Here is a 17,409-nt window from a genome sequence, read left to right as displayed (position 1 = left end):
GCACAAACAACAGTCTCTTTACCTTTTCCTCTTTTACTCTGGGAACAGTCCAGTCCTGGGAGACCGTTACAGGTGGTGATGGGGATCCGGTCGGCCTGGAAGTACTTGGGGTGATCTTTCTGGCCAGCTGAGTATGAGGCCTACTCCTGTACCTTTCTTGGTGATGATAGGACCCTGCTTCTCTGAATCCAGCAATGGCCCTCTTCGCTGCTGGGACCAATAGCACGTCCCTTCCCTCTGTAGGTGGCTGCGCAGGCCCTCTCCCTGGTGCTTCTCCGCTGGGGTCCACACCGGGCCCTGATGCTGCAGCTGTACCTTGGATGTGTCTGGGCCAGGGGCTTGCAGCTCCCCTGCCCTTCGGATTCGGCTACCAGGGACGGATTTTATACCCTGGCAACCACAGACTCCGATGTCCGAGTCTCTCTGCTGCCTCTCAGCTACTCCTGCTTCTCTGGGCCAAACTGCTCCAGCTCTAGGCCCCAGATTCACAGGACAGCTCACTCTGCGTCTGTTCACTTCTGCTGCTCCCTACAGACTAACTAACTCCTCCCCCAGGTCAGGCTTAAGGAAGCTCCCTGAAACTTCAGGTTCAGAGCTCCCCCTACTGGCCTGAGGGAGAAACTGCGGTGGATGTTAACTTACTGGCCAGTAGATTTCCCCATTACCTCCAGGCTCAGCATTAACCCTCAGGAGGGCAATGCCGTTGTGGCGACCAGGTCCTAGGGCGCCACAGAACTGATCCGGAAGTGTATGCAGTGAGTATTTGCTCTTATTGCAAAGCATTGCTCTTAAACCAAGTTACAAATTTGTTAAAAGCTTTGCTTGTCTTTCAAAACGCTCTCAAACCAAGTTACTCTTAATCCAAGGTTCTACTGTATTTTCTTTTTATTTTTATTATATGAATAAATAAATTCCCTTGATGTCTGAAATCTATAAACAAGCTGCTGTTAATGGATCTGCCTTTATTTTGTGGTTGAAATGAACAATGGTATGGTACTGTGCATGGCATATGGCTCTGAGTGACTTCTGACCATAATGCTTCTGTAACCCTGTCCTTAGTATTCACACAAGCTCTCGTAATGTCTGCTATACAAAGATAGGGCTTCACTCCCCCACCCTAATGCAGATGATTGACAGATGCATAATTTCTATTGTGGATTTTTTTTCTAAATAGTTGTGGGCAGGTATGTTGAAAAACAATAACTTCTCCCCAGCATATCCTACATGTTCATCATCACATGTTTATATAGGGTGGTTTAGGTCTTAGAGATCATTTTCCTTGAGTAGTTCAGGGATTAAGATTTAGGAATTAATCCCGGAACTACAGTCACACAAGTTTTCATATATACAGTATCTCACAAAAATGAGTACACCCCTCACACTTTTGTAGATATTTTAGATCTTTTCAAAGGACAACACTGAGGATTTGACACTTTGATACAATGTAAAGTAGTCAGTATACAGCTTGTATAACTGTAAATTTGGTGCCCTCTAAATAATTCACAGCCATTAATGTCTAACCGCTAGCAACAAAGGTGAGTACACCCTTAAGTGAAAATAGCCAAATTGTGCCCAAAGTGTCAATATTTTGTGTGCCCACCATTATTTTCAAGCTTTTCCTGTAACTCTTCTAGGAAATGGAGTTAAGTAGAGCTTCACAGGAGCCACTGGAATCCTCCTCCAATCCTCCATGACAACATCACAGATCTGGTGGATGTTAGAGACTTTGCACTCCTCCACCTTCCATTTGAGGAGGCCCCACAGATGCTCAATAGGGTTTAGGTCTGAATACAGCCTTGACCAATCCACAGCACCTTTACCCTCTTTTTCTTTAGCAAGGCAATGGTCATCTTGGAGATTTGTTTAGTGTCATTATCATGTTGGAATTCTGTCCAAAGGGAGATGATGCTCTGCTTCAGTGTATCACAGTATATGTTAGCATTCATGCTTCTCTCAATGAACTGTAGCCGGCAACACTCATGCAGCCCCAAACCATGCCTGGCTGTAGGCAAGACACACTTGTCTTTGTACCCCTCATCTGGTTGTCGCCACACGTTTGATGCCATTTGAAGTAAATAAGTTTATCTTGGTCTCATCAGACCACAGGATATGGTTCCAGTATTCCATGTCCTTAATCTTCTTGTCTTCAGCAACTGTTTGTGGGCTTTCTTGTGCATCATCTTTAGAAGAGGTTTCCTACTAGGATGATAGCAATGCAGTCCAATTTGATGCAGTGTGCGGTGTATGGTCTGAGCACTGACAGGCTGACCCTCCACTCCTGTAACCTCTCTAGCAATATTGGCCTCATTCATATGTCTATTTTGAATAGACAACCTCTGGATGGCGCTGAGCATGTGTACTCAGCTTCCTCGGTCGATCATGGCGAAGCCTGCTCTGAGTGGAACATATCTTGTTAAACCACTTTATGGTCTTGGCCACTGTGCTGCATCTGTACACTGACTACTTTACATTGTATCAAAGTGTCATATATTCAGTGTTGTACCATGAAAAGATATAATAAAATATTTACAAAAATGTGAGGAGTGTATTCACTTTTGTGAGATACTGTCCATATATGCTTATACCTAGACTTCTGTCAATTAGTGAAGCAAGAGCTAAGAATGCAAAATAGGGACTTATGGATTAAACAGGCTCATACCTATTAGTACACTGCAAAACCATGTTTTGTTTGTTTGTTTTTTTTTTAAATGAACTAATAGTTTATTTTTAGATTATTATAAAACACCTCAGTTTCTGTTCCCATAATACAGAAGTATACAGTCGCTTCGGTCAATGACACTGTGCTTATGAACTTTGCACAGGCATAACAGATACGGTGAACCTCCATCTTCCTGGTACAGGGCCACACAGGTCAATGTGAACCTAGTACCCAGCCGACTGGCTGTCATCCCATACAAGAGCCACTCCTAGAGCCGTTTCTTCTGTTCTTAGCTGGGCAAATCCTTTTTTCCCTAAGGTCCCACAACTGACCAACAGTGAACTCCATCCTACAAGAGTCTTTCTCTAGGAGGTATCACCCACTTGCCTGTATGGTAGTACTCACTCACCACTAAAGGTTTGCTGGACTTGCTCCCTTTTCCAGCCACACACACACCACAATTATCTTCTTTCTGAAGGTGTCTTTACTCCTACATTGTTCGTTCACTACACCAAAACTGCCTTACTGACTTTGAAACCAGAACTCACTTACATTAGTCTCTACCACTCCTTCCTCTCCCTGGCTGAATAGGTATTAACCCTGCCCTTTCCAAACAAGAGTGTTTATTAGAGTAAAATGGAAGACAGGGACCTCTTGTGGCTGATGATTAGTACTGCAGCCCACGGAGAAGTTAACATTTGTTACTACAGGCATACAAAACAAGTAAAAGCATTACATTAATACAATTGGTGTCTTCAGATGAGAACATGACAGCCTGTCCACCTCCTTCCTCACCCATTATTCACTGATCTCATATTCTAAGCCGTGTATAACGTTTTCTGCTTTTGTGACTAGGATCCCTGGCTAGTTCCATCTTTGACCCACATCTTGCTCTAGTAGGGGCCTCTGGGGGAGTCTATGCCTTAATTGGAGGTTACTTCATGAATATCATAGTGGTGAGTTGATTAAATTGATTCTTAACAGGTATTATATCAAGAAATACATATTACCTTTTCATAAGTTATTATGCTTTTATATGCTGAAAAAACTGTTACCAATTGAACTGAATGTCGGAATTATTTATATATATACAGTCTTGAGAAAAACGAAGTGCAACTTCTTTGAATTTTATGGTTTTACACATATCAGAATATAATTATAATATACCTGCTCTTTAGAAGATATTAAAATTATGTAACAACAAACAACAACACATAAAAAATTACATTGTCATTAGTTATTAACCAAAAACCAGGCCGAAATGGAGAAGCAGTGTGAAAAAGGTGATCTACACTACAGGATTTAAGAGGATAAGTAGCAGCCTGGTACTGCTAATCAAATGCCCTTGGTTCATTGTTTATAAGAAACTGTAACCACTTAAGCCCCCGTCACATTTAGCGACTTACCAGCGATCCCGAAAACGATGCGAGATGTCACACAGTCAGACCTTACCAACAACTAAGTAACGATACAGGTCGCAGTAGCGACCTGTATAACGATCTCTGCTGTCATTGGGACCCTGTCACACAGTGTCAAACATAGCGATGCGTCCTGCCCAGCAGGACATCGCCTTTGAAGAAAATGGTCCAGGACATTCAGCAACGACCGGCGACCTCACAGCAGGGGCCAGGTCGATGCTGGATGTCACACATCACGAGATCGCTAGCGAGATTGCTGTTGCGTCTCTAAAACCGTGACTCAGCAGCGATGTCGCTAGCGATATCGCTTAGTGAGACGTGGCCTTAAGGTGACTTTACACGCTATGATATCACTAAAGCGATCTCGTTGGGGTCATGGAATTTGTGACGCACATCCGTCCGCTTTAGCAATGTCGTTGTGTGTGACACCTATGAGCGATTTTGAATCGTCGCAAAAACGTTCAAAATCGCTTATCGGTGACATGCCCCCCTCTTCCCAATTATCGTTGCTGCTGCAGTAACGATGTTGTTTGTCATTCCTGCGGCAGCACACATCACTACGTGTGACGCCGCTGGAACGACAAACATCTCCTTACCTGCGTCCACCGGAAAAGGAGGTGGACGGAATGTTCCGGCCGCTCATCTCCGCCCCTCCTTTTCTATTGGGCGGCGGTTCAGTGACGCTGCTGTGACGTCACTGTGACGCTGAACGAACCGCCCCCTTAGAAAGGAGGCGGTTCGCCGATCACAGCGACGTCACAGAGCGGGTATGTGCGTGTGACGCTGCCATAGCGATAATGTTCGCTACGGCAGCGATCACCACATATCGGCTGTACAATGGGGGCGGGTGCTATCACTCTCGACATCGCTAGCATCGGCTAGCGATGTCGCAGCGTGTAAAGCGGCCTTTATGTGTCTGCAGACTTGTGAATCTTCACATTTTATGCTGTGAGGATTCTCCGGTGTCAGCTCGGGGATTGGCGGTCATGTGACCACAATTATGTGATATACTGTACATACTCCCGGACACATCCGACTTGACTGTTTCCGGCCTTGTGCAATACACTTGCATTGAGTATGCTGGAAACATTCTATCCGGATTCTGGCCAGAAGTGTGCATATCGCATACTTTCGGTCATATGACTGCTATTTCCGGCACTTGCACTCGAGAATCCTCACAGAGCACAGTGTGTGAGATGTGAGGATTCACAAGTCTGCATTTACATAGTGTCACTGCACACTTGTAGTTTTAGACTGGACATCCCCTTTAAATGGGACTGGATACAGTCCTAGGAGATCTCAGAGTCTTTTCAGGGCAATTGAAGGCTTTGCAAATAGACTCCCCACAAATCAAGTTTTATTGAAACTTTTGACACAATTTGGCAACTTCAAATAACAAAAGATTCGCTCATCTCAATGATCACATCCTTATAAGCAGTAGTTTTGGCACCTGCTGGTCTGGAGCTTTCATGTTTGTGTTAAGGCAATGCAAATGAGAAAAGACATCTGCAATGATCTTAAGCCTGCTTTACACCATACGATTCAGCATACGATATCGTATGCGATCGTACCCGCCCCCATCGTATGTGCGGCACGTTCAATTTGTTGAACGTGTCGCACAAATGAATAACCCCCTTCACACGTACTTACCCGTCCATACGACCTCGATGTGGGCGGCGAACATCCACTTCCTGGAGTGGGCGGGTACGATCGCATACGATATCGTATGCTGGATCGTATGGTGTAAAGCAGGCTTTAGAGAAGAAAATGTTGCAACCTATTGGTCTAGGAAATTGTTATAAGGCCATTTCTAAACAATTTGTCATCCATGATTCTACAATGCGAAAGATTATAGTATTCACAAGTGGAAACATTCAAGACTGCGGACAGTAATCCACAGAGTGGAGATTGCAACAAATTCTCCCCAAAGGCAGATCATGCAATGCTCAGAGAAATTGCAAAAACCCCAAGAGCTACAACTCAGACTCTAAAGGCTGCTTTACACCAGACAATCTATCGTGCGATAGATCGTCGGGGTCACGGTTTTTGTGACGCACATCCGGCATCGCTGGCGATGCCGGCCTGTGTGACACCTCCTAGCGACGCAGTATTGCTCACAAATCGTGAGTCGTGTACTGGTCGCTAGGTTCCATAATATCGTTTAATTTAGTTGCTCATCGTTTCCGTGGTAGCACACGCCGCTCCGTGTGACACCCCGGGAACGATGAACAGCAGCTCACCTGCGTCACGCGGCCGCCGCCGGCTATGTGAAGGAAGGAGGTGGGCAGGATGTTTACATCCCGCTCATCTCCGCCCCTCCGCTTCCATTGGCCGGCGGCCATGTGACGTCGCTGTGACGCCGAACGTCCCTCCCACTCCAGGAAGTGGACGTTCGCCACCGACAGCGTGGTCGCACGAGAGGTAAGTACGTGTGACGGGGGGTTACCGACTTTGTGCGACATGGGCAGTGATTTGCCCGTGACGCAAAAAAGACGGGGGCGGGTACGATCGATTGTGAAATTGCACAATTGGTCGTACCGTGTAAAGCAGCCTTAAAGGTATCACAATGTTAAAGGTTCAGGTTCATGGCAGTATAATTAGCTAAGAACTAAACAAATATGGGTTTATTATTATTTATTATGCATTGCTTAAATAGAGCCATCATATTCCGCAGCGATTTGTGGGGGTTGCCAGGAGAATGCATTTTTTTTTTTCAAAGTACCACTCTGCATTCTTTTTTTTTTATTTCACTACTGGCATGGTATTTAAACTGATGTAACTTGCTGTATTTTATGTGGCTAAAGTTCTGATGAAGAAGTCGGGGACTTCAAAACACATTGTCGGAAAAACTACTATCTTCAAAATCCCATGGGTTCATCATTCTGACAGCAGGACAGCATCATACACATTTTCCTTCCTCGCTACCGGAGTAGTATCACTAATGTATGTTCCCTGCATGTAATATAATACTTACCAGGTGATATTGTCTACTGTTCATGGTCAGTGGCATAATTACAGTCTGATGGGCCCTGATGCAGAGTTTGAGCCTGGGGCTTCCTCCTCCCCCCTCATTAGTGGTATGGGCCATTGTAGCATTCTAAATCCTATAAAGACAAACAAGTTGCCCCCCCTCCGCCTTTTATTGTGTAATAATGTCCCCCATCCTGGGCCACTTCCTGGTAAATATGTTCCCCATCCTGGTAAATATGTCCACATTATGGCCCCATCCTGATGTATGACCCCATCATGGCTATATCCTGGTATATATGTCCACTATCAAGGCCCCATCCAGGTATATATATCCTCATCATGACCCCATCATGGTATATCTCCCCATCATGGTCCCATCCTGGTGTATGACCCTCATCATGCCTATATCCTGGTATATATGGTCCCATTCTGGTTGGTATCTGTCTCCATCATAACCCCATCCTGCTGTATGACCCCGATCATGGATATAGAATATCACAAATAATAGAAACAGTATTAGGCTAAAAAAAATATTTTCTTGAAAATTAAATCAATAAAATAAGAATAAAGAATCCTCAATACAATAAACTGCTCAAAATGTCAGGGACAGGTGATAAAGATATATATAAAAAAAATTACATAATAAATAGTAAACTAGCACAATGTAAGCCTCAAAAAATTGATATATTTATATTAATCATCCTACGTAAGTGTATATTAATAAATAAACAAAAAGACCCTGTAAAAAATAAATAGCAAGTGCTAAAAAGACAAGGTCAAAGTGCATAGTGCAAAAAGAGCCATGGATATAGCCTGGTATATATGGTCCCATACTGGTATATACAGTCATATGAAAAAGTTTGGGCACCCCTATTAATGTTAACCTTTTTTCTTTATAACAATTTGGGTTTTTGCAACAGCTATTTCAGTTTCATATATCTAATAACTAATGGACTGAGTAATATTTCTGGATTGAAATGAGGTTTATTGTACTAACAGAAAATGTGCAATCCGCATTTAAACAAAATTTGACCGATGCAAAAGTATGGGCACCCTTATCAATTTCTTGATTTGAACACTCCTAACTACTTTTTACCGACTTACTAAAGCACTAAATAGGTTTTGTAACCTCATTGAGCTTTGAACTTCATAGACAGGTGTATCCAATCATGAGAAAAGGTATTTAAGGTGGCCACTTGCAAGTTGTTCTCCTATTTGAATCTCCTATGAAGAGTGGCATCATGGGCTCCTCAAAACAACTCTCAAATGATCTGAAAACAAAGATTATTCAACATAGTTGTTCAGGGGAAGGATACAAAAAGTTGTCTCAGAGATTTAAACTGTCAGTTTCCACTGTGAGGAACATAGTAAGGAAATGGAAGAACACAGGTACAGTTCTTGTTAAGCCCAGAAGTGGCAGGCCAAGAAACATATCAGAAAGGCAGAGAAGAAGAATGGTGAGAACAGTCAAGGACAATCCACAGACCACCTCCAAAGACCTGCAGCATCATCTTGTACACAAAGATGCACAAGGAGAAGCTGTATGGGAGAGTGATGCGAAAGAAGCCATTTCTGCAAGCACGGCACAAACAGAGCCGCCTTAGGTATGCAAAAGCACATTTGGACAAGCCAGTTACATTTTGGAAGAAGGCCCTGTGGACTGATGAAACAAAGATTGAGTTGTTTGGTCATACAAAAAGGCGTTATGCATGGAGGCAAAAAAACACGGCATTCCAAGAAAAGCACTTGCTACCCACAGTAAAATTTGGTGGAGGTTCCATCATGCTTTGGGGCTGTGTGGCCAATGCCGGCACCGGGAATCTTGTTAAAGTTGAGGGTCGCATGGATTCAACTCAGTATCAGCAGATTCTTGACAATAAGGTGCAAGAATCAGTGATGAAGTTGAAGTTACGCAGGGGATGGATATTTCAGCAAGACAATGATCCAAAACTCCGCTCCAAATCTACTCAAGCATTCATGCAGAGGAACAATTACAATGTTCTGGAATGAAAAAGACACGCATCCATTAATTGAACCAGGGCATGGGAAAGGATAAAGGGAATGGAGTATAGAAACTATAATGCATGATAAATGTCTGCCCTAAGGCACAAATTTACCGCTTCTGATCTCGAATGTCGATTGACTTGTTTACCACTCTATGGATTGGAATGGTTTAGTTTAGTTTAATCCATGATTCAAATAAAATGGACATGCTTGGATTGCAAACAAAATATCCATATGAACAGTCTCAAACTATAATGGGTACGTATAAATGAAAAATTATATGATTATACTGTACTTGTATCTATGAAAAATTACAGAACGCTTATGTGAAAAATGGATGTCTGAATGAACCTAAAGCTCAGGATGTGCACACTTTAAACATTAAAGGGAATCTGTCCCCAGACACTGATTCCAATGATGTATCACTTAGTCTCTCAACTGTTGCACACAGTAAACTATCAGAGTCCTTAGATGTATCATGAAGCAGAGCTCAGAAAGCTAACTCTACCCACACCACTGCTCTCTGTGTACATAGTCTATTGGCAGTGAGCTACTTCACAGAAAGTACCAGTGTACCACACATATCCCTTACCGCTGTATGTATACCTCATATTGGCATAGGTTTATGAGAAATTGAACAGGAAAAAGTAATCTAATCAGCTACTAAATGGAGGTGATTTCTAAATAGGACCTTTTATTAATTAAAATGGGGACTACTTCATTTATAAAGGGGTTGTCTAGGTAGTAGACAACACCTTTAAGACGGGTTTGGCCAAATAGCGGACAGCCCCTTTAAAATATGCTTTTCTTTACATATTCTGTTAAAAGTATGCTGTTATGCTCTCTGATGCACAAGCACCACAACATTTCAAACAGCACGGTTTTTAATCATGGTATTAGCACAAAAAAGAACTTAAGGTAAACCTGTCAGGTGCAATATGCACCCAGAACCACGAGCAGTTCTAGGTGCATATTACTAATCCCTGCCTAACGATCCCTGTATATGCTAGTGTGATGCCCCTGGACTAGTCAGGTCATCACAGGGTACTGCACGCTCTTTATCTCCCAGTGAAGGACTCAACCCCTCTTGGTTCCGGGTTCATAACTTGCGGCACTGCCTCCATCAGCATCCAAAAATCCCAATCACACCTCGCACCACACCCTGTCAGGCACACCAGTGGGCTGCTAAGCTGGAATAGGGCCACCTACCTAGGGGTCAGGCAGGGAGGCGGGAGATGACAAGTCAGTTGGCTCCAAGGGAGCAAAGAGAGAGTTCAGTGGTAGCCCTCGAGCAGTGAGGAGCTAGGAGGGAGCTTGTAGCTCCCGGGGAGGAGAAGATTGGGTTGTAGACGGTGGTCTGCACCCGGAGGAGTCGGAGACCCGATCGCGGGGTATTGGAACTGGGTACCTGGACTTAAGGCCGCTTTACACGCTGCGATATCGGTACCGATATCGCTAGCGTGGGTACCCGCCCCCATCTGTTGTGCGACACGAACAAATCGCTGCCCATGCTGCACAACATCGCCCAGACCCGTCACACTACTTACCTGTCCGGCGATGTCGCTGTGACCGGCGAACCGCCTCCTTTCTAAGGGGGGCGGTTCGTTCAGCGTCACAGCGACGTCACAGCTGTGTCACTGAACCGCCGCCCAATAGAAGCGGAGGGGCGGAGATGAGCAGGACATAACATCCCGCCCACCTCCTTCCTTCCGCATAGCGGCCGGGAGGCAGGTAAGGAGAGGTTCCTCGTTCCTGCGGTGTCACACGGAGCGATGTGTGCTGCCGCAGGAACGAGGAACAACCTCATTACTGCTGCAGTAACGATTTTTGAGAATGGACCCCCATGTCACCGATGAGCGATTCTGCACGTTTTTGCAACGATGCAAAATCGCTCATAGGTGTCACACGCAAAAGCATTGATAAAGCGGCCGGATGTGCATCACCAATTCCGTGACCCCAACGAGTTCGCATTAGCGATGTCGTAGCGTGTAAAGCCCTCTTTAGTCTTGGAGGACAGTTGGTAGCTCAAGTACAATAGCCGGTCCGAAAGCACGTCGGGGTACTGGACCCTAGGTCGGGGAGAGACTTCAAGCAACCCGGCAATTAACCTGCGAAGGATAGGGCCTTTATGGACTGTCCCCACGAAGCTCAGAGATCGAAGGCACTAGCGCAATGAGGGGGATAGGGCTTTCCAACCAAAGCAGCCCACTGAAATACCAAGTGTGAGCCCCTGAGGGCACAGCTCCCTCACACCAAAAAGTGGGGAGCGGGGCCCGGACAGCTCCAAGCTTACGGGCCACTTGGACACTACTAAAACTTGAAGGAAATATAACTCCGGCACTCAGTAAGAAAAAAATGGGAAAAGTCCAGAATGCAAATATGCTTAACAAAATAATTTTATTAACAAAAATTGATGCAAGGAAATGGACAGTCAGATGGTGACGTTTCGGCTATGGTAGCCTTTGTCAAACATACTGTCAAAAGGTGACCTATTTAAAATGAAACCTTGTAGAGGATATATCTTGACTGTGAACTGATCATATGTACAAGAGACCGTATATCCAAGAATCAATGCGCTCGTTTACCAAGAACTGGTCCTAAATAGATACGTATCCTAGAATACTGTGTTTCTGCACACCGCTTGCACGAGGAAAAATAAGCTGTAAACCGCAGTGGTATGAAGCAAGTCTGCAAGTATGAAAGAGTCAGGCAAGTAGAATCCTTATGGTTTTACACGGCAACCTCATTAGTCATGTAAAGGGACTAGAGTTGAGCGTGGTTCGTGGTTCGAGGTTCTCCAGTTCTAGGCTCGAGTGATTTTGGGGCCTGTTCTAGATCGAACTAGAACTCGAGCTTTTTCCAAAAGCTCGATAGTTCTAGAAACGTTCGAGAACGGTTCTAGCAGCAAAAACCCAGCTAATTCCTAGCTTGGTTTCCGCTGTAATAGTGTAAGTCTGTGACTCACACTATTATGACATTTCAGTGTATAGTGTGCGGGAACAGCGCCTTCAGATCACTGCTGTTTCTATAATGGCGATCGCCATTTTTTTTTTTTTTCCTTGTCTTCCTTCCCTAAGCGCGCGCGTGTAGTGGGGCGGGCCAGCATGTCAGCCAATCCCAGACACACACACAGCTAAGTGGACTTTTAGCCAGAGAAGCAACGGCATCTGTGATAGGATGTCCATGTCACATGTCCCTGCATTATAAAACCGGACATTTTCCTCCAGGACGCCATTATCTCTTCTGCGTCTTTGGTGTCAGACATCACTGTCGCAGCTCCGTCCTTTGTCCTATCGCTGATACAGCTGTATGCGCTCCATACACAGCGCTGGACAGCTTAGGGAGAGCACTTTCTATCAGTCCTTTTAAGGGCTCAAACCGGCAGGGTCAGAGCCATAGGTGACAGGTCCTGAAAACAGCGACAGCGTCTGTGTAGCCAAGGTCAGGGATTTCCTCCTGCATTTCCCTATTAGGAGGGAATAGAAAGGCAGGCTTCCATTCCTCTACCCAGAGCCCCACAATCCTGGCACTATACCCTCCTGTCCTCTGCACACTCCAACTCATTATAACTAAGCCATTATACTAGCAAACACTCAGTGTACCTAGTGGCATCCTAAACGTGGCTATTGGACTTTGCTATAGTCACACTAGTGCAAAGACATTTGCAGAGCACGTCTGCCTGCATTGCACACTCCAACTCATTATAACTAAGCCATTATACTAGCAAACACTCAGTGTACCTAGTGACATCCTAAACGTGGCTATTGGACTTTGCTATAGTCACACTAGTGCAAAGACATTTGCAGAGCACGTCTGCCTGCATTGCACACTCCAACTCATTATAACTAAGCCATTATACTAGCAAACACTCAGTGTACCTAGTGGCATCCTAAACGTGGCTATTGGACTTTGCTATAGTCACACTAGTGCAAAGACATTTGCAGCACCTCTGCCTGCATTGCACACTCCAACTCATTATAACTAAGCCATTATACTAGCAAACACTCAGTGTACCTAGTGGCATCCTAAACGTGGCTATTGGACTTTGCTATAGTCCCACTAGTGCAAAGACATTTGCAGAGCACGTCTGCCTGCATTGCACACTCCAACTCATTATAACTAAGACATTATACTAGCAAACACTCAGTGTACCTAGTGGCATCCTAAACGTGGCTATTGGACTTTGCTATAGTCACACTAGTGCAAAGACATTTGCAGAGCACGTCTGCCTGCATTGCACACTCCAACTCATTATAACTAAGCCATTATACTAGCAAACACTCAGTGTACCTAGTGGCATCCTAAACGTGGCTATTGGACTTTGCTATAGTCACACTAGTGCAAAGACATTTGCAGAGCACGTCTGCCTGCATTGCACACTCCAACTCATTATAACTAAGCCATTATACTAGCAAACACTCAGTGTACCTAGTGGCATCCTAAACGTGGCTATTGGACTTTGCTATAGTCACACTAGTGCAAAGACATTTGCAGAGCACGTCTGCCTGCATTGCACACTCCAACTCATTATAACTAAGCCATTATACTAGCAAACACTCAGTGTACCTAGTGGCATCCTAAACGTGGCTATTGGACTTTGCTATAGTCACACTAGTGCAAAGACATTTGCAGAGCACGTCTGCCTGCATTGCACACTCCAACTCATTATAACTAAGCCATTATACTAGCAAACACTCAGTGTACCTAGTGGCATCCTAAACGTGGCTATTGGACTTTGCTATAGTCACACTAGTGCAAAGACATTTGCAGAGCACGTCTGCCTGCATTGCACACTCCAACTCATTATAACTAAGCCATTATACTAGCAAACACTCAGTGTACCTAGTGGCATCCTAAACGTGGCTATTGGACTTTGCTATAGTCACACTAGTGCAAAGACATTTGCAGAGCACGTCTGCCTGCATTGCACACTCCAACTCATTATAACTAAGCCATTATACTAGCAAACACTCAGTGTACCTAGTGGCATCCTAAACGTGGCTATTGGACTTTGCTATAGTCACACTAGTGCAAAGACATTTGCAGAGCACGTCTGCCTGCATTGCACACTCCAACTCATTATAACTAAGCCATTATACTAGCAAACACTCAGTGTACCTAGTGGCATCCTAAACGTGGCTATTGGACTTTGCTATAGTCACACTAGTGCAAAGACATTTGCAGAGCACGTCTGCCTGCATTGCACACTCCAACTCATTATAACTAAGCCATTATACTAGCAAACACTCAGTGTACCTAGTGGCATCCTAAACGTGGCTATTGGACTTTGCTATAGTCACACTAGTGCAAAGACATTTGCAGCACCTCTGCCTGCATTGCACACTCCAACTCATTATAACTAAGCCATTATACTAGCAAACACTCAGTGTACCTAGTGGCATCCTAAACGTGGCTATTGGACTTTGCTATAGTCCCACTAGTGCAAAGACATTTGCAGAGCACGTCTGCCTGCATTGCACACTCCAACTCATTATAACTAAGCCATTATACTAGCAAACACTCAGTGTACCTAGTGGCATCCTAAACGTGGCTATTGGACTTTGCTATAGTCACACTAGTGCAAAGACATTTGCAGAGCACGTCTGCCTGCATTGCACACTCCAACTCATTATAACTAAGCCATTATACTAGCAAACACTCAGTGTACCTAGTGGCATCCTAAACGTGGCTATTGGACTTTGCTATAGTCACACTAGTGCAAAGACATTTGCAGAGCACGTCTGCCTGCATTGCACACTCCAACTCATTATAACTAAGCCATTATACTAGCAAACACTCAGTGTACCTAGTGGCATCCTAAACGTGGCTATTGGACTTTGCTATAGTCACACTAGTGCAAAGACATTTGCAGAGCACGTCTGCCTGCATTGCACACTCCAACTCATTATAACTAAGCCATTATACTAGCAAACACTCAGTGTACCTAGTGGCATCCTAAACGTGGCTATTGGACTTTGCTATAGTCACACTAATGCAAAGACATTTGCAGAGCACGTCTGCCTGCATTGCACACTCCAACTCATTATAACTAAGCCATTATACTAGCAAACACTCAGTGTACCTAGTGGCATCCTAAACGTGGCTATTGGACTTTGCTATAGTCACACTAGTGCAAAGACATTTGCAGAGCACGTCTGCCTGCATTGCACACTCCAACTCATTATAACTAAGCCATTATACTAGCAAACACTCAGTGTACCTAGTGGCATCCTAAACGTGGCTATTGGACTTTGCTATAGTCACACTAATGCAAAGACATTTGCAGAGCACGTCTGCCTGCATTGCACACTCCAACTCATTATAACTAAGCCATTATACTAGCAAACACTCAGTGTACCTAGTGGCATCCTAAACGTGGCTATTGGACTTTGCTATAGTCCCACTAGTGCAAAGACATTTGCAGAGCGCGTCTGCCTGCATTGCACACTCCAACTCATTATAACTAAGCCATTATACTAGCAAACACTCAGTGTACCTAGTGGCATCCTAAACGTGGCTATTGGACTGTTGTCTAGTCACACTAGTGCAAAGACATTTGCAGCACCTCTACCTGCATTGCACACTCCAACTCATTATAACTAAGCCATTATACTAGCAAACACTCAGTGTACCTAGTGGCATCCTAAACGTGGCTATTGGACTTTGCTATAGTCCCAGTAGTGCAAAGACATTTGCAACACCTCTGCCTGCATTGCACACTCCAACTCATTATAACTAAGCCATTATACTAGCAAACACTCAGTGTACCTAGTGGCATCCTAAACGTGGCTATTGGACTTTGCTCTAGTCACACTAGTGCAAAGACATTTGCAGAGCACGTCTGCCTGCATTGCACACTCCAACTCATTATAACTAAGCCATTATACTAGCAAACTATGCTGCCAGTTTAAGGGCCGTAGTTGCATTGTCAGGGATATTTATTCTTTATTATTCTGCTGTTAATAAAGCTAGACCACCACTGCAATCTACACCACCTCTCAATTTTTACTACCACATTTTCAGTCCACAATCTTGTCGCAATCAACATGAGTGGCAAAATGACAGATGCTGGTGGAAAGGGGAAGAGGCGTGGTGGAAAAGGCAAAAAAGGTTTTGTCCATGGGGAAGATGGCAAAGCTCCATTATCATCTGCTGAAGATAGACCATCTACCAGCAAAAGTAAGATGTCTACTACTTACCGTGGACAATCCGATGTGCTCCCTTTTTTACGGACACGAACAACAGGAACAAAGGTAGATGATGGGCAAAAAAGGAAAATGCTTGAATGGATCTCAAGTGGTCCAACAAGTGCCCTCTCAGCCACTTCAAGTACCGCATTCAAAAAACACCAGTCCTCTGAGTTGTCATCCCAATCAAACTTGATTTCTCCCAGCTCTGATGTCTCCATCAGCCCTGCACAGTATGGTGGAACTGAGATGGCTGAGTCTGCAGAGCTGTTCAGTCACACTATAGCCTGGGAATCAGAGGTCTGCTCCCAAGCTACAGTGAGTACAGAACAGGAAATGGTCTGCAGTGATGCCCAGAACCTTTGTGACTCTGATTCAGGCCGTGAGGACAAAGTTTCGGAGCATAATGTTGACCCTTTGTCACAAACTGTAACACCTGTGGTTATAGACAATGAGGAACATACTGATGAAGATGAGACTCAGATACCCGATTGGGATTACAACTTAAATATTCGGTCAGGGCAAGAAGAGGCTCGGTCTGAGGGGGAGGGGAGTGCAAACACAACAATTGATGATGAAGTTCTAGATCCCACCTACTGTCAACCCACAGTCAGGCACTCGAGGAGGTCAACAGAGGTGGTGTAGGAGGATGCAACTGATGACGAAGTTACCTTGCACCTTCCTGGACAGAGTCGGAGTACTGGTAGCACGTCTACAACTGCATCCTCAGCCACCACTCTGCCTCTGAGCATTATTCGGGGTGGATCAACAGGTCGCATGGCCTCTAAGCCTTGCCTAGCCTGGTCCTTTTTTGACATAGAAAAAGATCGCCCAAATTATGTGATCTGTAAAATTTGTCATGGTTCTCTTAGTAGAGGTCAAAACCTCAGCAGTTTGACAACTTCTTCCATGAATCGTCACATGAATAAATATCATATGGCCCGGTGGGAAGCTCACCGTGCTGCAATGCGGCCTAGCGGAGCGAACCATCCACCGCCTTCCCCTTCCAGTGCATCCGCGCGCTCGTCATCTTCTAGGACTGTGGGGACAGCTGTCACACCTGTTTTTCCACCCACAACTTCCACCACTGTAACCGCAACAGGCAGTTTGCTTGGTAGGTCGTCAGTTGTTTTGGAAGGGGAAACAAGTGAGTGTGTACAGCTCTCTCAGA

General features: G+C 44.7%; 1 protein-coding gene across 1 annotated transcript in view; it reads left to right on the top strand.

The window, feature by feature from the left end:
- Nucleotides 1-17,409, top strand: part of RHBDL2 (rhomboid like 2) — a 54,759-nt gene that overhangs the window by 23,648 nt on the left and 13,702 nt on the right. The window contains exon 6 of the mRNA XM_075334108.1: nt 3,515-3,615. Within this exon, the coding sequence (XP_075190223.1) occupies nt 3,515-3,615 (101 nt within the window). The remainder of the gene's footprint in view (nt 1-3,514; nt 3,616-17,409) is intronic.

The sequence above is a fragment of the Anomaloglossus baeobatrachus genome, chromosome 2 (genome assembly GCF_048569485.1).
Source record: "Anomaloglossus baeobatrachus isolate aAnoBae1 chromosome 2, aAnoBae1.hap1, whole genome shotgun sequence".
Taxonomy (NCBI): domain Eukaryota; kingdom Metazoa; phylum Chordata; class Amphibia; order Anura; family Aromobatidae; genus Anomaloglossus; species Anomaloglossus baeobatrachus.
The sequence above is the reverse complement of the archived record's forward strand: the minus strand, read 5'-3'. Positions and strand labels throughout refer to the sequence as shown.